A 25,151-nucleotide genomic window follows, 5' to 3' on the forward strand; every position below is an offset into this window, starting at 1 on the left:
TTATCTCCTTGGGCCTCAGTTCCTCTGCCATAAAATGGGGTATTTGAACTAGATGGTCTCTCAAGTGCTTTCCAGTTCTAAATATATGGTGGACAGAATGGAGAAAAGGGAGAAAGCTGATGGTACAGTTAGCTGGATTTGAGGTCATCAATCTAGATTTTTTTTTTTGTAACTCTTACCTTCTGTCTTAGAATCAATTAGGCAGAAAAGCAATAAATGCTAGGCAATGGGGGTTAAGTGACTTGCTCAGGGTCAAACATCGAGGAAGTATCTGAGACCACATTTGAACCCAGGTCCTCCTGACCCCAGACCTGGTGCTCTATCCACAGAGACACCTAACTGCCTGAAAAATCATTCTTTTCCTTTCTTTCTTCAAATGAAACCAATTACACTGAAATACAGTTATCAAAATTTTTTTTAATTTTTAAATTTAATTTTTAAAATGTGATCACATATTCCAGTTAAGAATTTCTGCCCTAGGGCATCATCAATTAGCCCAGGAATTATAAAATCCTCCCCTTACATTCTTAAATTTAAACTTAAGTAAATAAAAGTTAATTTGAATTCAAGAGTGCGAGGGGAATAATTTCATAATCCCTGTGAAAATCATTCTTTTCAATAAAATAATAGCTTGAGTGCCACTTTCTATCTACATGAAATCTTTCCTGAGCCTCACAGTTTACTCACCCCTCACTTTACTGACAAAGAAACTGAGGCACCAAGAACTGAGCCCAAAGTCACATGAGAAGTTAGTGGCAGAGCTGGGATTTGAACCTATGTCCCCTGGATCAAAATGCCGTGTTCTTACCACTAGATCTCACCATCTTCCTTCAATCTTAGCATGAATTAATGCATGGTTATTTGGCAAACAAAAGCCCACCTTCTATGGGGAGCCTTTCCTGGCCTCTCTTAATTCCAGGGCCTTTTCTCTCAGGTTATTCCTTTTGTATCCTGGCTCTAGCTTGTTTGTACATATTCGTTTGCTTGTTGTCTCCTCCATCAGACTGTGAGCTCTGGGAGGGCAGGGACTGTCTCTTGCCTGTTTTGCAGTACCTGGCATTTAGTAGATGCTTAATAAATGTTTACTATCGACTGACTGACCATCCAGGTCTAAGTTTTAGAGAAGAACTTGACTCCTGATTGGGCAAGGAAAGCAGCAGGGATTATTCCTGATGCCTGAATTTGGTCCAGATTCCTTCTCGTCCTCTGTGGTCCAGCCAAACCAACCATCTTGCTCTCCCTCACAAAGGGCTTTGCCTTGACCGTGTCCCATATCCTCTCCCCCTTAGAAGCTCCAACTTCCTGCAAAGTTCAGCTCAAAGGCCATCCACTACATGCAGCTTGACCAAATCTCCGCAGCTGCTAGTCTAAGAAGAATGATCTTGTTCTAACTTGTATGCAGACACTCCCAGGTCTTTAGCCAAAGAGATGAAGAAAAGGGGAGGACCTATTTGTACAACAATATTTCTAGCAGCTCTTTTCGTGGTAGCAAAGAATTGGACATTGAGGGGATGTCCATCCACTGGCAGACAGCTAAGCGAGCTGTGGTATATGACTGTGGTGGGACACTACTGTGCTGTAAGCAATAACGGCAGGAAGACTTCAGAAAATCCTGGGAAGATTTACATGAACTGATGCAGAGTGAGGCGAGAAGAAACGTAACAGCAATACTGTTAGATGATCAACTGTGAATGACTTAGCCATCCCCAGCTGTACAATGACCCAAGACAATTCCAAAGGCCTCCTGATGAAAAATCCAGACAGAGTCTCCATGCAGCTGGAATCCTTCTTCTTTGACTTTCTTCATTTTTCTTGTTTAGTCTGTTGCTTTGGGTCTCTGTTTTCTTTCACAGCATGACTGACATAGAAATGGGTTTTGCATGACTGCACGTGGATAACTTATATTAAATTGCTTGCCTTCTCAAGGAGGGGAGATGGAAGTGGGGGGAGAGAGAATTTGGAACTCGGAATTTTAAAAAATGAATGTTAAATTTTTTACATGTAATTGGAAAATAATAAAATTTCTATGCAGACCTGTTGTTTCTCCTGATAGAATGTGTGTTTCTTAAGAGCAGGAACTGCCTCATTTTTGACTCTGTAACCCAAGGACCTAACATCATGACACCTGGCACATGAGAAATACCTGTTGGTTGATTAAAACTAGGGAGTTTCAGCATGGTTGAGCTTCAGGCTCAAATCTAGCCTCAGATGTAAGTCACGTAACCTCTGCCTGCCTAAGTTTCCACATCTGCAAAATGGGATAATAATAATAAGAGCACTCACCTCCCAGAGTGGTTGTGAGAATCACATGAGAGAATATTTATAAAGCACTTAGCATGGTGCATAGTATACAGTAAGTGCTTAATAAGTGCTTATTCCTTTCCTTCCTAAACCCAGGTCACTTGACTCCCAGTCCATTTTTCTTTCCACTACATCATACTGACCTTCCAGGCAGAGGAAACTGTATGAGCATAGGCATGGATGTGTGACCATATACACTGTGTGCTCAAGTGGGGCAGGGGTCAGAATCACTCGGTTTGGCTGAAAAGGGGAGTTGGTGCTTGGTGTGAGCACAATCATTACAAACTCAAGAGTTCTTCCTGGGGACCACTGGGTGGCCCAGTGGATAGAGAACCCAGCATAGAGATGGAAGGACCCCTGAGTTCAAATCTGACCTCAGACACGTCCTAGCTGTGTGACCCTGGGCAAGTCACTTAACTCTGTTTGTCTCAGTTTCTTCATCAGCCAAATAAGCTGGAGAAATAAATGGCAATTCACTCGCAGATCTTTGCTAAGAAACCCCTAAATGGGGCCAGGAAGCGTCAGACACAACAGCTGTGCTGCTGCTTTGTAGCGCCCCCAGCCTACCCCTCCTGATATTTTTACTCAGTGGACCCCAGAGGAATAAAAAGGAAATGCTCCCCCCCCCCCCATGGCTCTGGAGAGAGATGAAGGCACGGCCTGTCTTTAATGGGGGAAGTTGGGGTGAAGAAGGCCACAGAAGCCCCCAGATGTGGCCGTCAGTCAGGGGTTTCTGTTACCCACTCATGGGGTGTGTGCAAGAGGGGTTGGCACTCTGGAAATGACTCTGATGTATTATGGACACATTGGAATGTACCCTACGCTATTCTATTACATTCACTTCAATGAGGGGTGATCGGGGAGTCCTGACTGTGCCAGAACAGGAAAGACCAGAGACAAGGGCTGGGCCTGGGGGTTCACTGGTATGGGTCACCCTGAGCCGGGAGACTGTCTGCCAGGTCAGGCTGGCCCTCTCTCTGCCTTCAAGAGTTCCCTAGAGCTGGGGGAAATTCCGTGACTTGCTCAGGGTCATAAGGCTAGTGTGTGGGAGAGGCGAGCCTTGACCAGGCTTTCATCTGCTCTAACCTTTACACCACGCTGCCTTTCAGCCTCAACTGAGGGATCTTCTAAGGCTTCTTTTCCCTCGCCCTCTCCCTCCTTCCAGCTGACTCAGGAATGATTTAGATCAGGAGAATCTGGCCGTTCCATCATAACAGCTGATATGGATATGGCACTTTTAGGCTTGTAAAACACTTTCAATTTTATCTCATTTGCTCCTCACAATAATCCTTTGAGGGAGAGACCATTATTACCCATTTTACAAATGAGGAAACTGAGGCTGAGCAGCTCAATGACTTGCTTAGGGTCATACAGTCTGAGGCAGAATTCAAACTCAGATCTTCCTTCCTCCAAGGCCAGAGCTCTTTCAGCTAGACCCTCTATCTGCCTCCAGCAGCCTGGAGGAACGATTCATACAGGCTTCTCTGCCCTGGATCCTGGAAGCAACACGTTGGAGAGGGAAGGAAGCTTTTTCAACCAAAGAAATCTGAGTGTGGGCATCGTCCCAAGGCCACCATTGAGAGGTCACCAAAGAGAATCTGTGCCTCCGTGTCCCAACCTGAGGCCAACACTGAGGCATCCCCAGAGCCCAAGAAAGAAGCGGGAGAAGCAGCATTAAGACAATCAGGGCACCAGGGAGAGAGACAGAAGCCAGCCTCCCGCCCTCCTCATAGGAGTGGAGTGAGGAACGCAGGGAGAATACGTCTCAGGGCCCACTCGAAGGCCAATGCCATGGCAGCTGGCCAAGGACAGCACCATCGGGGAAGCTGGAGGCCCCAGGGAGAGGCTGCCCATCATACATAATCTTGAGGTCTTCTACAACAGTAATGGGGAAGAGGAAGAAGAGAAGGAGGAAGAGGAGGTGTGAGAAAATGAAGAGAGGAAGAAAGGGAAGAAAGGAAGGAGGAAGGAGGAAGTGAAAAAGCAAAGAGAATCTCTGGGAGAGCCCAGGGTCAGATCATGGTTACAGACCTGGCAGAGACCTCACGGGCCATTAGACTAACCTCTTTATTTTACAGATGGGGAAACTGAGGCCCAGGGAAGTTGTGACTTGATCAAGGTCATGGAACCAAGCAGGGCTGGGGGAGCATTTAAAGGGCAGACTATCACCCCCAAAAGTGGGTGCCCCAGAGTGATCTTAGTTCCAATATTTCAGGACCTCCGAGGGGACCCCTCTCTTTCCTGAGGTTCCAGGCTCCTTTGGCTCCTGCCCACTTAAGCCAGATAACCCCACACCAGGCCTGGAGTCACCCACCCCACTGGGAGGAAATGGCCCATTTTGGAGACCTCTGCACTCATTTCTGCTTCCCAGCCCAGGCAGCCTCTGACCTTGTTTCTCAATGTCTTCCTTTGTAAAATGGCCTTGAAGGTCCCTTCCGGATGGGGCATTCTGTGATGTCCCAGGGGAGTTGAATGGTGTGTGGGGAGGCTGAGGGGAATGTAAATAAGGGGCTCCCCCTTCCCATTTACTGACCTGTTCACCAAAGGGAAGAAAGGGCACGTCTCAGCAAAAGCCTCAACTTCAAGCCTCCACCCAGCCCAGGCCATCTTCCACCAGCCCAAGGGACTTTCTGGCCCCTTCACTCCTCTCCTCAATGAACTCCAGTGGCTCCCTATTCCCTCAAGGATCAAATACAAATGCCTCCATTCAGAATTTAGAGATGTGAGCCTCCTGGCTCCAGCCCTCCTAGGCTTTGTCTGTCTTACTCCCCTTTGTTTAGTCTGTAAGCCAGTCAAACAGGCTTTCCTTCTGCTCTCGCACGTGATGCTCAGTCTCCAATGAGTAGCATATTTATATGCAAACATGATTTTATAGAAATGCTATATTTATATGTAACACAACTCCATGTCATGTTTACATATATAATATGTGTTCTATTTAGGTGCAATAATTTGATTATTCAATGATACTTATTATTATAATTATAGATTACTTTTCTATGATTTTAACTTTTGCAAAATATACATTTTCTACAAATTAATGATATACATTATCTAAATTTTTAACATAATTTTAATGACATTTAGTTGTACATAATTTAACTAGAAAAGAGTAGTAGCCCTGGGACGGACTTTCCAGGTCATGAGCTCAGAGGATCATGGGGGAAGAGTTGCCATAGGTCTTCTCTGTCCAATCCAAACCCCTCATTTATTGATCATAGACAAAGAGCTGGAAGAATCTTTTGAAACTGAGGCCAAGACGGAAGGAGCCACTTGGGATTGTGGGATCTTGGGTCTAGAGCTGGAAAGGTCTTCGGAGGCTGGAAATAGTTCAGAGGTGGGAGGAACCCCAGAAGTCGTAGAATCCAACTGCCTCATTTTGGCATATGGGGAAACCGAGTCCAAAGGAGTGGAGGTAATTTGCCTAATGCCCATAGGGAGGGGGCATCAAATGTGGGACTTGAACCCAGGCCCTGTGACTCCAGAGCCAGGGCAGATGGGGAATGAGTATGTTTCCAGAGTCAATTAAGCATTGATCCTTCCTTATTCATCTGATCATGGGATAATTGATTTAAAGCAGGGACTCTTACCCTGGAGTCTGGGAACATGCTTTGAAAAAATAATAGAGGGCAGCTGGGTAGCTCAGTGGATTGATAGCCATGCCCAGAGACAGGAGGTCCTGGGTTCAATTCTAGTTTCAGACACTTCCTAGGTGTGTGACCCTGGGCAAGTCACTTAACTCCCATTGCCTATCCCTTACCACTCTTCTGCCTTGGAACCAATACATAGTATTGATTCTAAGGTGGAATATAAGGGTTTTTAAATAATAATAATGATTATTATTATTATTTCAATATAATTGGTTTCCTTTGTAATCCTGTCTTTTAAAAATTCATTTAAAAAGATGACTCTGAGAAGGGGTTGAGGACACATAGAAGGTTGAGAACTTCTGATTCAGAGCTAGATAGATCAGCTGGTCTACCCCACTTCTGTCCCTTTACAGATGAGGAAACTGAGGCCCAAGGGTACCTAAGGTGATCCAGGGAGGAAGAAGTCCTGTGGTGAAGCCTCCTCCAAGGCCCCAGGCATGGCAGGGGTTCTGCCTGGCCCTCTTTCCGGCTCTGGCAGGCACAGGCTGAGGTAATAAAAGTCAGGAGCCAGATAGAAAGCTGTAAATTCCTCCTCCAAAGCCACACAGCCTTGCTTGCCCCAGGCCCAGGCCCAGGCCCAGGCCTGAGTCTAGGTGGGGGTGAGGGCAGGCCATAAAGAAGAGGGCCCCACTGCTGGGGCTGGGGCCAGTCTAGAAGCTTCATTAGAGAACAGTGGAGAGCAGTTGGAGAGCAGAATAATATCCTGTCCATGGCAGCTGCCAGTTTGGACAACAAAACACCAGTCATCCTGCCCCAGCCCTGATGTGTGAGGGGCATGGGCCTTCAGCAGCTGGTGGCACTTGGAGATGGCATCTGGGTACCAAAGAAGGCAAAATTCAAAGAGAACCCTAGGCTTTGGGGCACAGTTCTGGGTTCAAATCTCAGTCCTGCTACATATCATCTATGTGATTCTGGGCAAGTCATTTTACTTCCCTGGGCCTCCGTTTCCACACCTGTAAAATAAGAGTTGGACAAGTAGGAATCTGAAGTCCTTCCCAGCTCTGGATCTATGATCCTAAAACCCTTGCCCTCTTTGGACCTCAGCTTCTAGATTGCTTAATTCTTTGGGACTCTCAATTTCCTATCAGTTAACTAGATGCTTCCTCAAGCCCTTTCCATTTCTAAGCCTATGGTGTCCTTCTAAGATCCCTCCCAGCTCCACATCTAAAACCTGTACTCTGGTGATTTGTTAGACCCCATCCTGTGATCAAAGGGAAAAGCAGAATTAGTGGGAGGGGGGTTCTGAAAGCGGCTCTAAACATCTCAAGGAGAACACATCCTACCAAAGAGGCTCAAGGGAAACTAGCTTGGGACACAGAGCAGAGGATTCAATTCCGTCCAATAAGTAGTGGGGGAAGGGGTGGGGTACTGACAATTAAAGCAACACATTGGAGAGTAAAGAATTGTAGATCTGGGATTAGAGGACCTGGGTTCAAATCATATTAGCTTAGGGGAGATCTTTCCCTTTTCCTGGCCTTATTTTCTTCCTCTAAGGCTTATGTGCTTGACCCTATCTTAGAGGAACTTCAAAGGACCCTGCAAAGAACTGAAAATTTCAGAAGCTGCCTTTTCCCTTCAAGCTCCTACTGCATCAATGAAATAATGAGAAAACAATGCAAGACAAGAGCCAATCAATCAGGTTCCAGCCCATAGAGGGCTGGGAGGAAAGAACAGCATGGGTCTGCACAGTCAGTGTGAGACTGTGGAAAGCCAGAGGACCTGGGGTGGGTTACATCATCTCTGACAGCCTCAGTTTCCTTATTTGTAAAATGAGGGGACTGGATTACATGATCTTCAAGTTTCCCTACTGGTTCTAAATCTATGATCCTTTAGTTCAAGGTTCCATGGAGGAAGTGAGCTATTCTCCCCAAGAAAATATAGCTTGGATCCTGAAGTCAGAAGTATTTGGAGAGGCCACTTCCTGAAGCTGCTGGGGAAGCTGCTATGTCCTCTCCCACTGCTTTGCTAGGCATCATAGTAATCTGGGGGTGGGGAGAGTAAGCATCAGACTGTTCCTTAATCCTCTCCCTAGAAAAATGACTGGACCTAGACCTGTCTAAGCAGCTAGGGATGGTGAAAGAGGAAAGGAGGAAAGAGAGGGAGGAGAGAATGAGAAGTAGGGAAGAAGGGAGGAAGGAAGGTAGGAAGGAAGGAAGGAAGGAAGGAAGGAAGGAAGGAAGGAAGGAAGGAAGGAAGGAAGGAAAAAAGAAAGAGAAAAGAAGGAAGGAAGGAAGGAAGGAAGGAAGGAAGGAAGGAAGGAAGGAAGGAAGGAAGGAAGGAAGGAAGGAAAAAAGAAAGAGAAAAGAAGGAAGAAAGGAAGGAAGGAATCATTAGTTTGAAAGCCATTTGGAATGATATTGACTTGGTCTTTTCTATATTAGTTTAAGCAATGAGATGAATTTGCATTAGAACAGCCGGCAGGCATGCTAAGATTGAGTATCTAACTCAGGTTTTCCTGCTGGCTTCCCCTTCCTGTCCACTAACTCAATGAAGGCAACCCATTCTCATCATTTCCAAGGACCTGGCTGCTCTCCTTTCCCTTTCACCTGCCCCCCCCCCCTCTCTCTCTCTCTCTCTCTCTCTCTTTCTCTCTCTTTCTCTCTCTCTGTCTCTCTCTGTCTCTCTCTCTCTGTCTCTCTCTGTCTCTTTCTCTGTCTCTCTGTCTCTGTCTGTCTGTCTGTCTGTCTGTCTGTCTCTCTCTGTCTCTGTCTCTCTCTCTGTTTCTGTCTCTATTTGTCTGTCTGTCTGTCTGTCTGTCTGTCTCACTCATACACACACACACACATGCACAAAGAAGCGCACACAAGCATTTACTTCTATATAAACACAGAGGCCCACAAAGAGTAAAAAATAGATCAAGTTAGCCACACATGGATCTGGGCCTCCCTGTGTCCTCAGAGAGGGCTCTGAAGGCAGACTTTAATAGGGCCGCTGTTTCACCTGCTCAGCCCTTTGGAGAACAGCTCTGCCACTGGATCAGGCTGGACTGTGGCTCCCCTGCCCAGCTGGATCTTTATTCCTCTTTGCTTTCCCCACTCCCAAGCCTCCTGCTAGTCATGCCAAGGGCTTGTCCATCAGACTGGCTTTTTCTGCTCAAGCCAACAGAGTACAAGGTTTCAGAGGCAGAGACAGTCTGCTGGGCTGTCTAAGGTCATTTTCAACTATGGGGCCCCCTCTGTCCTGCTCCTAGGACTGTCCCTGCAGTCAGACAAGAGGGGAGGCCAATGTTAAAGGGGGTGGCCCACTTCTTCCTAAAAGGAAGGTCTTTCCCCCAGTGCAAATAGGGATTCTTCAATTTTGTTTTGTTTTTCTTAATCCTTTCCTTTGGTCTTAGAATCAATACCACGTATTGGATCCAAGGTAGAAGAGGGGTAAGGGCTGGGTAATGGGGGTTAAGGGACTTGCCCAGGGTCACACAGCTGGGAAGTGTTTGAGGTCAAATTTGAACCCAGTCTTTAGGACTGGCTCTCCATCTGTGGAGCCCATTAGGTGCCCCTGGTTTCTCCCATTCTTAAAAGGTCTTTAGTAAAGGAAATTCAGTCTGTCAACTAACACAGGTTTCCAGGTTCTAAATCCCAGCTGAGGCCAGATTCCAAGGCCCTCAACGAGGCCAGGCCTGCAAAGAACTCTGCAGATACCGAACAGACGGTGGCGAAAGGGGAGGCAGGCAGAGAGAAGCGGCAGTGAGGAAGGAGGCCCAGTGAGGCTGGAAGGGGCCCGAGTCAAGTCGGAGGGGCCTGGATGGCCTCGGGAGCCAAGGCCCTCCTTTTGTAGTGGGGGGGGGGGAGCATCCTTATTGGCCAGGACGCAATTGATTTCCCATTGGAGCAGACAGTGACCCTGACAGAGGGGCATTCAGGATGACGGAGATCCCCAAGGGAAGGAGCGGAAAGTCACGGGCTGAAAGCCTAGACAAGGTTCCAGCAGCCCCAGCCCCCTCCCCGCCCCTTAACGCCGGCCCCCAGAGCTAAGGGCGGAGGAATCCGGCTCAGGTCAGCAGCTGGAGAGCTCTCCCAGCGAAGGCGGGAAACATCCTCGCCTTTGCTCTGGGGGCACCGAGCGAGAGAGCGCAGGAGAGCTGGATGGCAGCTCCCTCCCCCCGAGGCCACAGCCTGCGTGCCCACGATCTGGCAGAAGGGATGTCCCTAGCGGCACCCCCTCCCTCAGGCTGCCCTGCCAGTCCCCTCCAGTGCAGGAAGCACACAAAAGGGATTTCCTCTTCAGCGGTACAAGGAACAAATGCAAATTCTTAGACCTATTTTTCTGCACCGCAGACTCCAGCCTCCCTAGGAGCCAGCCTCAGCCACGTGGCGGCACGGTGGGGAGGTGAGGCCCTCTGGGGAGGGGAACCCCCTCCCCTGCTGTCTCAGCAGCCCCCTCCCCCGTGGGGGGGGAGGGGAGCCAAGCAGCAGCAGCAGCAGCATTAGCAGCGCCGCCTCCTTCCCAGCCCTCTCCCTGGCTCTGGCTCTCCGCCCCCGCAGCAGCCACAGGCTGGCTCCCCAAGGCACCAGAATGAGCCTGACCTTGCCGACAGAGCTGAGGGGGAGCCTCTCCCCCAGCCTCCAGCCTCCTGTGCATCAGGTTCAAAAAGCTCCACAGCTCAGGGGAGGGGCAGCAAGGAAGGGAGGGAGGTACCTTGGCCAGCTGGACAGGGCAGCTCTGAGCTTGGGGGGGGGGAGGGGTGTCGGGCCGAGTTCCTGATCCCCCCCCCAACTCTGCTGATCACAGGAATCCAGAAAGTTCACCCTCAGGGGCCACGGAGTCACCATCATTGGCATCAGCACCACTGCTTACTTCTACATAGTCATTTGCCCATTATTTCACTGGACCCTTAGAACCGACCTGGGGGATGGGTCTGATTCCCTTTTAACAGATGAGGTAACTGAGGTGGACAATAGTCATGTGACTTGCTGGTCCTAAGTGTCGGAGGTGGTATTTGAACTTGAGACTCACTCCATGTCCAGTGCTCTTTGGGCCTCCGGAATGTTTTATTCTTGATCTCCTAAGACCTGGGAAAAGAGAGGGCTCAAGGGCACCCAGCCAGGGGAACTGGGGGTGGTGGTCGAGGAGGATGGTGAGGAAGGTCTCCTGAACCCCCAATTTTTCCACTGCAGAATTCCTAAAAGAAAGTGAATAGCATTTCCCTACTTCTTCAGGGAACTCCTGCTACTACCTTATGCTACTGTCAATGATGTGACCTACAACCCTCATGCTGCTTGTTAAGGTCCCCATCGGGAAACTTTAATTTGAATCCAGCCTCAGACATCCACTAGCTTGATCAAAGGCCATTCACTCTCCTTTCAGTTTGTTTCCTGGTCTATAAAATGAAGGGAAATAATATAGTCCCCAACCCACTACACAGAGTTGTTGTAGAGAAAGCCCTTTGCTTTAAACCTCTAGAGAAATAAGTTACAGCCAGTTTAGCCCTCAGTTTCCTCATCTGTAAAACAGGAGAAATAATAGTTATCATGCCTATTTCTCAAGGTTTTTTCAAGGTAAGTATTCTGCAAACCTCAAAATGCTAAGGAAACCAATCCATCAGCAAGGTTTTATTATGTATTATGTTTTATTTTTATGGAAAATGAAGGGCAGCTAGGTGGTGCAAGAGATAGTGCAGGGCCTGGAGTAAGGCCACAGCCTGAGTCCAAATCCTCCTTCGGCTACTTACTAGCTATGTGAGCCTGGGCCAGTCCCTTAACCTTTTTTTGCCTCAGTTTCTTCATCTGTCAAATAAGCTAGAAAAAGAAATGGCAAACCACTTCAGGATCCTGGCCAAGAGAACCTCAAATGGGGTCATAGAGAAGTGAATATGACCAAAATAGCTGAACAACAACAAACTCTTGTGGACCAGGCATTGTGCTAGGTCCTGGCAACACACAGACCAAAATGAAACCATCCCTGCCCTCAAAGAGCTTCTGGTCTATAAGGGGAGCTGCTGTGTAAGTTTGTACAAAATAAAGACAAGGTAATTTAGTGCTGAGGGAGTCACTAGCATCTGGGGAAGTCAGGAAATTCTTTATGTGGGAAGTTGTGTTGGAGGTGATCTTTGAAAGCAAGGAAGCGGCAGTGGCGGTGAGGAGTGCATTCCAGGTGCGTGTGTGTGTGTGGAAAGTGTGCAAGGCAATGAAGATGGATGCTGGAGCATCATTGGGAGGACCGGAGAGGAGGCCACTGCCTCTGGATCCAAGAGTATGTAGAGGAGTCGGGCTCCAGAAGCCTAGAAAAGTGGCACAAAAGGCTTCTCGAAGGATCTGATTTGGCTCCCACAGGAAACAGGAGTCTCTTGAACAGGGGAATGACCCAGCCAGACCTGTGTTCTAGGAATATCCATTTGGCAGCCATTTGCAGGATGGATGGGAGGCAGGAGACACTTGAAGCCAGGAGGCTACTGCAATAGCGAGGTGATGAGGACCTGGTCTGGGGCAGTGGCTTGAAGGGGAACGGAGAGAGAAAGGGATGGTTTGGCCAGGCTAGACCTTGAGAGAGACTGAGTAGATAGGGAAGTTGAGGGAGAGTGAGGACAAGCCTGGAGTCTGTATCCATGGTCCCCGGGAAGTCCACACTCCCATAATGTGAAACCACACCCTGCCTCTGGAATTCACTAGATGTCCAAAGTTCAAGAGACAAAAATCTGAAGCCAGTGAGGGGTGGTTTGGCCTCACTTGAGCTGCCTCGACTCGCCCCACCCAGCTCTATCCTGCCTGACTTAAATTGAAGCTGTGGTCCTGACCTTCGAAGCCATCCCAACTTTCTCCAGTAGTGAAGCAGTTTCTGGAAACCAATTATAGATCATAGATTTTGAGCTGGAAGAGACCTTTGAGGCCACTGAACCCAACCCTCTCATTTTACAGAACTGAAGCCCAAAGGAGTTGTGCCTCGCTAAGATCCCTCAGGTAGAAAGAGGACAGAGCTGAGATCTGAAGAAGATGGGCTTAGCTAGTCCAAATCACCAAGATTCCCCCATCTCCCCTATCCTTGCCCTTGCCCCCAATCTAAATAAATTTGAATTCTTGGGGCAGCCAGGACTAGAGATGAGAGAGGTCTTGGGTTCAAATCTGACCTCAGATACTTCCTAGCTGTATGACCCATTGCCTAGCCCTTACTGCTCTTCTGTCTTGGAACCAATACTTAATATTGACTCTAGGAGGTAAGGGTTTTAAATAAATCATATGAATTCCTTTTTATTTTTATTAAGAGCCTACTATGTGCCAGATACATGATAGGTACTGAGCAGAAAATTAAAGGAAACTGGGAAAATGACAAAAGAAATTCCTGATTCCAAACTCTGCTCTTCTCACTGTACCATGACACTTCCTTCATCGCCCTGGTCCTAGAGGGGTAGAGGGAGATGGTGGCAGCTATTTTGAACTCCCAGCTAAAGGGACCTCAACACATTTGACATTCCCCACCCAAGGGACCCCAAAGAACCCGTCTCTTTCTTAAAGGAGAGCAAAGCTGCCTAGAAAACAAAGGTTTAGAGCTAGAAGGCAGAAGGAACCTTAGGCCAATGCCCTCATTTGGCAGCTAAAATACGACTCTGGGAGGGAATGTGACTTGCTGCTCAAAGTCACCCAGCCAATGAGAATGTGCTCTATTAGATAGGATGTTTGATCATGACATTGAGGGAATGCTGGGAAGGACCTCAGATGCTAGCAAGTACAATCTCCTCACTTTACTGAGAAGGAAACTGAGGCACAGACAGCTTAAGTCAGTTGCCCAGCATCATACAGCTAGCAAGTATCTGAGGGAGGATTTGAACCCAGGGTTTCCTGACTGAATCCAACACTCTAGAGTCACGTGTGGTTCCCCCACCCCCACTTAAAAAAGCATCTTTCTTTTAAGTGGCCCCTCATCACCTCTATAATCATCACCAAACCTGCACTAAGGCACAGTCTCCCCTGGAAGGAAATGAAGGAAACTGTCTTCTGGGAGAGAGATGTACTTTCGTGGACTGTGTGCTCTGGATCACTCCTGGAAACTTCTCGAAACTCTTGCTGGGGCCTGGAGAGTGGACTCTGCTCTTCCCAGAAGTCATGGCCACCCTCACAGCTCATGAGCCCTCAAAGGTTGTTGCTAGAGCAATGGCTAATGGTTCTTCTACTATTCTCCACACTCTCACCCTCCCCAGCCCAGCTCACTCACACTATGAAAGTTCCTTTGTTTCAACCAACTGGGGCAGAGGGGAAGACACTCAGCTTAGAAGATCTTGTTTTAAACTCTGCCTCTCCCACTCACTGGTACATTAATGACCCTGGGTAAGTCCTTTACCCTTTCTAGGTCTCAGTCATCTCGTCTGTAAAATGGGGGTGGAGGTATTTGTTGCAAATGGGGGCTTTTGTGAGTTATCAAGTATCACTAGAGATAGAAAAAAAAAAGAATGTCAATAAAATACTAAAAAAAAATGCACTGAAAAAGCCAAATGACTTCTCAGGGGAACAAAAACAAACAGGACAATTTTATTGCTACTTTGCTCAATTTAATATGTACTTTTTACAACAAACAAGCTACACAGAACAGAAGTTTCTGGTTTCCTACAGAATCTTCTCTTTTGTTCTTTGTCTATTAAAGTACTTGGGTTTCTTAATGATTGAATTCACAATAAAAATAAAATTCAAACGAACAGATTAAAAAACAAGAGCTCACTGGTGCCCCTTGCAATTGTAAGCACTCTCTGATCCCAGAGATCTGATGATGGGGCGACAAAGACGGGCAGTGGGCTGGAGGTTTGCCAATCCCAGTCTTCCTCGATTCAGCTTTAGAGCTGTGATCTTCAGTGACTAGATTATCTAGAACAAGGGTTCTTGATCTTATTTTATGCCGGGGACTCCTTCCCAAAACCATCTTATTAAATACTTAAAATATAAACTCAAAGGACTGCAAAGGAAGCCAGTTACATTGAAATAAAGGTGTCGTTCCCACCCCTACCCCCAATCCAAGAAATTTACCAACCAACATACCTTAAGCCACTTCCTCTCTCGGACCTCAGTTTCTTCTGAAGGATGGGGCAGCTCAGTGGATAGAGAACCAGGCCCAGAGAAGAGAGGTCTTGGATTCAAATCTGACCTCAGACACTCCCTAGCTGTGTGACCCTGGCCAAGTCACTTAAAACTCATTGCCTGACCCTTACAGCTCTTCTGTTTTGGAACCAATACACAGGATTTGAGTCTAAGATGGAAGATGAGGGTTTAAAAAATGAGGTACTAATCCTGTCTATTTCTGTGCCTATCCCAGAGGAGGGAGTCTCCTACCCCATCCCCCAAGTACTTTCACAGATTCAAGATTCACAGATTACAACATGGCCTCAGGAAGCCAGCTCTGGGAAATACTCTACTTTTCCCACAGGGAATTCTGGGATCTACTCAAGATCAGGGAAATCTGCCCCCTCTGTGAATCACGACTTGGACACATCCATCAGCCTCTTCAGGAAGCACAGGCCTGGTGTAGCAGACGGAGTGCTGGGCTTGGCGTCAGGAAGAGCTGAGTTCAAATCCAACCTCGGACACTTTCCAGCTTTCTACTTTTAAGCTTCAGTATTTTTGGTGAAGGTGTCCCCAGACTCAACTCTGGGTCAGCTCATCCTAGATTGCCTCGAGCCCCCATCTCTCTGCAACATCTTCTTCAGACTCTCTCCCAGCCCCAACTCCATCCCTCCTCAGCCCCGCTTGGTGCTGCTCCCCTCTGCTGCCCTCCTTAGCCTTGCCGAGGCAAAGTTCCAAAGCCCCAACTACCAGTCACTGGGCAGCCCGGCAGCCGCCAGGACACACTGGCAAATGCCCATGTTTCCATTTTAATGCAGAAAGCTCTCCTCCCTCCATTCATCTCTCTCTGCCACTTCAGCTGGGCATCCAATTCATTCATTCACCAAATAGTTATTACCTGCCTACCAGCTGTGGGGGAGCTGCCTAGGAAAGGCCACCTGAGGCACAAGAAACATTTATTAGGCACCTACTATGTGCCTAATGCATACTAAGTGCTGGGGCTCCAAAGAACGTCAGAAACATGGTTTGTGTCCTCGCTGATCAGAGACAACAAGCAGCAAACTGTCCACATAGAGGATGGGTGGCCTGCTGGGAGAAACAGACCTCAGGCTTGGGAGTGTCAGGATTACAGATTTCAGACTGGAAAGACCCAACTTCCTTCCTTTACTAGTGAGGAAATCAAAGAGATTTGTCCAGCCCACAAAGCCGGATGGACAGCATCTGATGATCTGAACTGCATCTCAGCCTGACTCCAAGGCCAGTGCTCTAACCATTGGGAAACACTGCTTGGGGCTGAATCCCAGCTCCAATGCTTAGAGAATGCATGAGCCTCCCCGAGCCACAACTTCCTCATCTGTAAAATGGGGGTAAGCAGATTTGCAGTCCTTGCCCCATAGGGTTAAAAGACTTTGCCGACCTTAGAATGCTGAAGAAAACATGAGCTGGCGTTATTATCATCATTCCCAGAATGCAAGGTAGAAAGTGATAAGTGCTAAGGCCAAGCAGGGAGTCCAGAAGAAAAAGAAACGCCTGCCAGGAGAGGCAGGGGGGCACTGGGAGGGGACTGTGGCTCTTGAGCAGGGTTTGGGAGGATGGGGAGGCTTCTGACAAATGGGATCAGGGATGGAAGGAATTCTGGGTAAGGTAGAGCCCCCACCCTCTTAAAAAAGTTTTAACCCCTTCCCTTCCATCTTAAAATAAATCCTGTGTACTGGTTCCAAGGCAGAGGAATGGTAAAGGCTAGCCAATGAGGGTTCAGTGACTTGTCCAGGGTCACCCAGCTAGGAAGTGTCTGCGGCCACATTGGAACCCAGATCTTCTTGTCTCTAGGCTGGCTCTCTCTCCACTAGCTGCCCTGGACTCCCCTGCTGCTTGAGACGCAGTGAGTGTCCACCTCGCCTTGGGGATGGAGGGTACCAGCATTACACCTAGAGCTGACAAGCACCTCTTTCATCATGTCACTCCCCTGCTCCAAACCCCACAATGGCTCCCTATTGAGCCTGTGTCTGCGCCTGATAGGATTCCTGCCTCCTAACTTCCAGGGTCCCCAGTGAGCAAGTGACACTTCCCAGCTGTGTGACCCTGGCCAAGTCACTTCACCCCCATTGCCCAGCCCTTACCTCTCTTCTGCCTTGGAACCCATACACAGTACCGATTCTAAGACAGAAGGTGAGGGTTAAAAATATGGGGCACCCAGAACCAAATACCGCAGATGAAGCCTGATGCAGACCATCCTCATCCCCTGCTCAGATACGCTGGTCTCCTCACTCTCCCTCCTTCCTACTTTCAGTCCTTTGCTTGTTGACTGAACCCCTCCATCCTCTATGCTCTCCAAATCCTGCTCATCTTCCAATGCCCGCCTCCTCCAGAAAGCCCTCCAGGGACTACTGGCATCTCTTTTGCCCTCCACATTTTCTGAAGGCTTCCAACACTCACTCAAGGAGGCTGCCCATACTACTTCCAGGCTCCATAGCACTCAGAGCTGGAAGAGTGCTTTGAGATCATCTAAGCCCAGACCTCTCTGACCCAGAGGCACAGAGGTTGGATTCCTACCTGTGTCCGGGGGCCTCAACCCCATCTCTGTTTGATTCAATCCAGCCTCCATCCTTGAGGCAGGCTGGGAGCTGGTGACTCCCAGACAGCAGCTAAGCTTGCAGCAGGTCCTTCTATTGGAGCCAATCAGGTAAAGCATCAAGCCTTTTGGCCCCTCCCTCCTCTATGCACACACGACCAACCACCATCCTTTAGGTTACAGCCTGCCACAAAAGAGCCCATCCAATGGTTTGGGACTTCTGGTTTATGGACAACCCAGACTGTGGGACTAAGGGTAGGCAATGAGGGCAGGTGCCCAGGGCAAAGACACATGGAGGGGGTCACTTAATAAACTACAGTTAATAATGTTATTAAAGAGTAAAAGTAAATGCACATATTCTTTAAAGGTAGGAAAGTCCAGTTGCAAAGGCAAGTGGGAGTGAATTTTGTTGTGAATGGCTCATGCTAAAACCCCTTTGGCGGATGGTATCATGTGAGCGGCACAATTTCTCTAGGGCACAGACATGTCTTATTTCAGCTCTGGCATGTGGCTCTTATTTCAGAGCAGGACCTCTAAGGCTCCAATCTCCATCTGCTGCCTCAGGAGCTGGTCTGGGGGGTCTTGGAAATTTCCCAGACCTTCTCAACTTCTGCCAGCAGCCAGGGGCACCATCGTGCCCAGTGACAAGGGAAAGTGCTCAGATTTGGAGCCAGAAAACCTGAAGGGGCTGAACCCCACAGCCTCTAGGTCTCTTCCAACTCCTTTGAGGATTCAGAAGGCACTTTGGCATCTTGTTGGATCTTGAGATCATCTTTCTGGACAGCAAAAATCGCCACCCCATAGACATGCCTAAGTGCCAGTTGGTAGAAAACACTTAGAACCACCGAGTTTCCAGAGCTGGAGAGCACCTTAACCTCACTTGATCAATCCCTCTATTTTACAGATGAGGAAACTGAGGCCAGTCATGAGTAGCATTAGAAGAGATTTGAACCAGGGCTTTAAAACTGCCCTGGGCTATTCAGCCTTCACTCTGAAAGTCAGCATCTGCCTCCAGGTTCTCCCCTCCTCCCCCACGTGCCAGCCAAACTACACTCCTCTGGCCTGGGGTCTTTGCCCATCCTGGCTCCCCATGCCACTGTCATCGCTCCAAGTCTTGGATTCCAATCAACTTCTGAGTTCAAATATGGTCTCAGATGCTTACTGGCTTTGTTATCCTGATCAAGTCACTTAGCTTCTGGCTGCCTCAGTAATAGAGATAATAACAGCATCTACTTCAGAGGGTTGTTTGAGGGTGCAATGAGAATACCTACAAATAGTGGAATTGGGAGGTCCTGGGTTCCAATCTGGCCCCAGACACTTTCTAGCTCTATGACCCTGGGCAAGTCACTTCACCCTGAATGCCTAACCCTTGCTGGTGTATTTATTAGAAAATCTTGAACCCCAGGACTACGTTCCCCCAAATTCCTTTAGTATCTCCCAGCATCCCTTTGTTGTTGATGATGAGTTTCTGTGACTCCTCCCTCTAGGGTCTCTTCTCTTGCGACCGTGCCTTAGTTAGCACCCTTTTTACTCTAGCTTTTATTTTACTTATTTTACTAAATCTAATTAATATAATATTTGGAGTTATTGTATATGATGTTTAATTCTCACGCCGGCCTTCTGCCTTGGAACCAAAACTCAGTATCAATTCTAAGCCAGAAGGCAAGGGCTTTCTTGTGGGCGGTTTGTTTTTTTTCAGGGCTGGACGAGATGACCACGAAGGTCCCTCGTAGTTGACTGCTTTGATCCATCCTCAGGGACATTTAAAAAATCTCACCCAATCCCCTTATCTTACAGATGAGCCAACCAAAGGTCTGAGAAAGGAAATGACTTCTCCAGGGTCAAACAGTCAATGGCACGGCTGGAATTTGAACCTAGATCTTCTGATTCCAAACCCACTCTCCACTCTCAAGGACCAGCCTCTTTCTGTTTTTACTGTTAATGTTTGCAAGTGATTCCGCAGTCCTCTGGGCTCGGGGCAATCCGAAGAAGCCTGTGTGAAGTGGGCGGAAAACCCGAGGCCCAGAGATGTCCGATGACTTCATCCGGGGTCCCCCGGGGAGTTAAGGTTCAGGGCTGAGAGCAGAATCTGACTCCTGGCTCTGGGCCTCTGGTCTCCCTGCATTCCTGCCTCCCTCTAACCACTGGAGCTCAGAGCTTAGCAAGACACACCCACCTGAGCCTACAGTAACCCGAGCAGAAACCAGCTGAGGAATGCCGGCCTCGACAGCCACAAATCCCCCGCTTGGCAAGGTCCTGGGCAGGGCATGTGGGCCATCCCTCTGCCTTTGTGGAGAGCCCCGCCAGGCAGAGCCCGCCTCGCTGAACTCTGATGGCTCGCCAAGGAGGGCGCCCAGAAATAACATTCCTTCTTATCAGCAGGCAGAACTACAACATGCTGTCCTGTAACTGAACATCGAGTCTCTCTAATGGCCACGACCCGCTCTGAAGAAAAGCTGTACAAACAGACTGTGCCCTCCCCTGCAGAAGCGGGGGGCTACGGGTCTGAACCACTGCAGACACAGTCACGCTCTGTTGATGTGCTCAAACTATTCCCCTCTCCCCCTTAAACACACACACACACACACACACACACACACACACACACACACACACACCTCTTACTTTCTATAAATAACTCTAAGGCAGAAGGGTAAGGGCTAAGCAATGATTAGGGGGTTAAGTGACTTGCCCAGGGTCACTTAGCTAGGAAGTGTCTGAGGTCAGATTTGAACCCAGGTCCTTCCATCTCTAGGCCTGTCACTCTATCCACTGGGTCACCTAGCTGTCCTTCCCCCTCCCCCTAAATAAGGAATAGGGCCCATTAACTAGGGCCAGGAGCAGTGATGGCTTTAGGAAATGAAGATGATGTATAAACAAAGAAATGCTATCCTGGGTCTGGGTCAGGCAACTTTGGACCTTCCAGCCCAGGTTTCTCAACCCAGACTCCCTGGTGGAGAAGGACTGATTCCCTGTAGTCAACTTCAAAAGGTCAGAGTCAATTTGGAAGGATTCAGGACTGTCAGAGACCACAAAGATTCCCTAGTATCTGAGGACCCAAAGGGCAAAAAGTTACATCTTTATTTACAGTAATCACTAGTGGAAATCAAGCATCTTCTCTCTCTCCCTCCTTCTCTCTCTCTCTCCCCCTCCTCCTCCTCCTCTCTTCCTCTCTTTCTCTTTCTCCTCTCTCTCTCTCTCTCTCTCTCTCTCTCTCTCTCTCTCTCTCTCTCTCTCTTTCTCTCTCTCTCCTCCTCTCTCTGTGTCTCTCTCCTCTCTCTCTCTCTCTCTCCCCTCCTCCTCCTCTCTCTTCCTCTCTTCCCCTCTCTTTCTCCTCTCTCTCTCCTCCTCTCTCTGTCTCTCTCTCCTCTCTCTTCCTCTCTGTCTCTCTCTCCTCTCTCTTTCTCTCTCTGTCTCTGTCTGTCTCTTTCCTCCTCTCTCTACCTCTCTCTGTCTGTCTCTCTCCTCCTCTCTCTCTCCTCTCTTCCTCTCTCTTTCTCTCTGTCTCTGTCTCTCTCCTCCTGTCTCTCTTCCTCTCTCTCTCTGTCTCTGTCTGTTTGTCTGTCTGTCTGTCTCTCTCTCTCATACACACACACACACACACACACACACACACACACACACACACACACACGGAGAGAACCTCATCTCCCAAATTTCCTGTCTGACACTCTGGTCATTAAAAGGTGCCAATGGCAGTGGAGTTTCAATGGACATAAACATATGTATCCTCATATAAGGAACAACTGTTACAAAACCATGGGATCAGGGGGCATGAAAATAGAAGGGGACTTTAGGGAGCATCTTCCTCTAACCCTCTTCCCCTATTAGAAGGAAACTGAGCCCTAGGAGAGTAAAGGGACTTGCCCAAGGTCACTCAGCTAATGAACAGAATCCAGATCTCCTGACTTCTGGTTCTTTGCTCCTCTTTTCATAAAGATATTAGGAGGGCAGATTTTCAGTGGTTAATGAAGACAGTGGGTAACAAATGTATAATATCACAGAACTATAAAAAGTCAGGGTTGGAAGAAACCTGAGAAACCGTCTAGGCCAAGAGTTCTTCACCTCTTTTATATCTCGGACCTTTCCCTCTTTAGCAGCCTGAAAAAGCCTATGGACCCCTTGAGCAGCCTGCTAAAGCCTGTGGACTTCTCAGAATAATTGTTTTAAGTAATTGAGGGCAATACTAAGTTTCAGTAAAGGGTAGTTGAAAAGAAGGATGCCATTTCCCCCATCCACGTTCTCAGACTCCCCAAGATCTACATGGACCCTCAAGTTAAGAACCCCCAACCAACAGAGGAGGTCTGAACCTCAGAAAGGAGAAGGGATTTCTTCCCCTCAGGACTGGGATTTAGAGGAATCCTTGGAGCCAAAACAGTATGCTTAGGGGAAGAGGGGGAGGACAGGGAATTTGCCTGCCACTGTTGGGCCATGAAGACCTGTCTGCTACCTCCTGGCATATAATGTTCACCCCACTAGCACCTCCACCTCCGGGAGGAAGTGAAGGGAATAGCAGACAAATCACATCAGGGTGGACTAGACACCATCTCATCAGAAGCGGCAGCCTGTATGTCTCCTGCAGGCACTGGTTGGGGCTCTGGGACCAAAAGGCATCAGCTGAGAGCTCAGAGGACAGTCAGGCAGCCACAGGCAGCACAGAAGCCCAGACAGAGCCCTTGTTTCTAAGAACCGCCATGGAAGGGAGCTCGGCTCAGTGCTTTTTTCTAGCAGGAAGCCCACCTCTGAACAGAACTCCCTGTTCTCCCTCCCTTCTCTAACTCTTTCCTTTCTGGTTGGAGCCACAGAAGGCTAGGAGCAGGAGGGAACTCAGACCATCGAGTCCACATCCTCCTTCATCCTGAAGCCCAGAGAGGGGAAGGGATTTGACTGAGGTCACCCAGCACAACTAGACTCCAGCCATCCTGACTCCAAGGAAGGCTTCTCTCCACTGCACCACAAGCTCTGGGTGAATGAAGCTCACATATACTCTTGCAGGGCTACCAGACAGCCATTGGAGAGGTGATCTTGTGCAGGTTTCCCATTTTTAATAGGAGGGTGTGTGTGTGGGGGGGGGGGAGGCAGAGAGGCAGAAAGGGAGAGAGAAAATGTGCAAAGGGTGAGCTCAGAACATACACAGCTGGAGGGGGACATCCCCATCTAGCTCACTTCTTTCTCAGCAGCATCCTGCCTTTCTCCCTCTCTGTTCATCCCTTCCTAGAACAGCCTAGAGGGCACTGAAGCCCAGCTCTCTCCCAGCTCCCAGCCCCCGTGTATAAGTGAGTACAGGTGGGCAAGAGAGAGACCAGACCAGATCTGTGATCGCCTCAGGCCCCGGAGCCCACTCCGCAAGTGCCTTGTGCCGGCTATCCGGAGAAGCAATTGGAGAAAATGGAACCCAGAAAACAGGAGGGTCCAGGTGATGAGAACTCCCCAAGCTGTCCAGTTCCTGGTCTCCACTCCCTGTTCAGTCTCCTGTCCCTGGGCCCAGAAGAACCCCAGAGACCGGTTGGACAAATGGGTAGACAGTAAACCACCTCGCCCCACTCCCCCAAGGCAAACCCTCCCCCTCCCTGCCTGTCCTTATCTAGTCACCCCCTCTCTCCCTGCCTAACACACCGAGCCCTTCGATATGGGAGAGAGAACACAGCCTCTTCCCAACCAGTTGGGATCCCCGCCCCCCCCCCCAAGGCTCGCGCCCCTCCCTCTGCGAGAGGCGCCAAGCGACAGCAGCAAACCTGGGCATCCCCCTGGAGAGGGCGCAGCCAGGCCAGCGGGCAGGGGATCCCGCCCCCCGCCCAAGCTGCGCTACCAGGGGGGCCCCAGCACCATCCTCATCAGGCATCCCCACCCCGGGAGCGCGAGGCCTGGGACTCTGCCCCGCCTCCAGCCGCTTTCTCGGGCGCCCCCTGCTCTGCGCCCTCCTCTGGGCTCCCCCGCCCCGTGCGCCCCCCGCCCGGCCCCCGCAGACTCTCACCTGGCGCAGGTTGCGGAGCAGCTCGCCGGCCTCGTCCTGGCGGCCCTGGCGCACGAGCGCCAGCAGCTCCTGGATCATACCCACCCGCCGGTGGTAGGGGGGCAGGCCGGCCCCGGCCCCAGCGCGGGCCGCCTTGTCCCCGGAGCGCAGCAGCAGCGCCGCCCACAAGTCGCCCCGCTCGCGGGCCGAGCTCCGGCGGCGGGGAGCGGCCGTGGCCGTAGCGGCGGCGGCGGGGGGCGCGCCAGGGCTCTCGGCCAGGCTGCCCTTGGTCTGCCGGGTGCCCATGCCTGTGGCGCGCCTCAGCGCCGGGCCGCCGGCGGCTGCTCCATCCCCGGGCTCGGCTCAGCGCTGCTGCCGCTCCTCCTCCTCCTCCCCCTTCTCCTCCTCCTTCTCGGCCTCTCGGCTCCGCTCTTCTCGGGCTCTACCCAACGACTCGGGGCCACCAGCCGGGCCGCAGATCCCGCCCTGGGCTGCCCGCTGCCCACGAGCCCTGCCCAACCTAGCCCTGGCAGCCGCCGGGGCCGCAACTTTGGGGAAACTGTTGCACGCGGGCGGGGCCGCGGAGGGAGGGGAGGGGGCAGGCGGGGCCCGGGCGGCAGAGACCACGCCCCCGAAGACCACGCCCCCTGAACCGCCCTTCCCTGGCCGGGGCCCCACGCGTGAGCGAGCTCTCGGCCCCACGCCGCCCCACGCTACTGGTGGCGCCTCGCGGTCCCCTCCCCCAACGCAGAATAGGCGGGGCGTGGGGGTCCCGGGTTCCCCGGCGGCGGCGGGCTCAGGAGCCTCTCAGAGCTGATGTTAGTTGCCTCGGCTGCAGCGGGCTGGGCTGGGCGGGAGGCACCCCGGGGCCGCCTCGCTCCCCGCTCTTCCTCCTCCTCTTCTCTGCTGGCCCAGCTTCGCCGCTCCCTCTGCTGGCGGCCCAGCTGCCCGAGAGAGGGGCGGTGTCTGAGGGGTGCCCCGACTCTGAGGGGAGCTGCAGACTCCGCCCCAACTGAGCGCCTGTCATTCTCCCCCACTGCTGTGCGGCGCCCGGGACTTAGCTGGGGAGCCGGAGGGGGGAGGGGAGGGAGGGCGACTAGAGCCCTCCCACGGCTGCGGCGCTGTACCCGAGCACCGGGACATCTAGCCACTGGGCACAGCCCGCTGTCGCTTCTAGCACTTGGGTCTCACTGGACCCTCAGTGTTTTCTTCCTTGTTCCCCACTGCCGAGGTTATTCTCGAAGGGGCCAGGGGTGGCGGGGAGAAAGAGAGGACTGAATCCTCGGATGGCAAAGGCCTCCCTCCCTCTGCAATGGAGCAGAGGGCATCGATCCGGCTGACCCAATCCTCCTCTCCTCCGCCGACCACTACCCTTTCCCGACCCCAAACCCTTGCCCAACCCTCCGTCAAAATCAGACTCGTCCCTCGGGTCCGCCTCAGCTCAGAGATCTCTGCTTCTGAGGAAACGAGGAAATAAACCCTCGGTCACCCCTCATCTCCTCCAGGAAGGTCTGCCCAGTGCTACGCCTCACCCACACAACCTACCTAGATCTGCTGGGACGGAAGCCGTCTCCGTCTTTTCCCGTGCCTCTCTCCCTATCCCACTAGATCCTTCCCTGGGGTGGAGATGAAGTCTCCCCCGTCAGAAATGTGAGCCAGCTGTAGCCTGACTATATCTTTTCTGCTCCTGATCGCTA

General features: G+C 50.4%; 1 protein-coding gene across 1 annotated transcript in view; it reads right to left on the reverse strand.

Moving 5' to 3' along the window:
• Positions 1 to 24,369, reverse strand: part of LRRC75A (leucine rich repeat containing 75A) — a 57,603-nt gene extending 33,234 nt beyond the window's left edge. The window contains exon 1 of the mRNA XM_056819693.1: positions 23,476 to 24,369. Coding sequence (XP_056675671.1) covers positions 23,476 to 23,760 — 285 coding nt within the window. The 5' untranslated portion in view covers positions 23,761 to 24,369. The remainder of the gene's footprint in view (positions 1 to 23,475) is intronic.
• Positions 24,370 to 25,151: the final 782 nt, after the last annotated feature.

The sequence above is a fragment of the Monodelphis domestica genome, chromosome 2, assembly GCF_027887165.1.
Source record: "Monodelphis domestica isolate mMonDom1 chromosome 2, mMonDom1.pri, whole genome shotgun sequence".
Classification (NCBI taxonomy): domain Eukaryota; kingdom Metazoa; phylum Chordata; class Mammalia; order Didelphimorphia; family Didelphidae; genus Monodelphis; species Monodelphis domestica.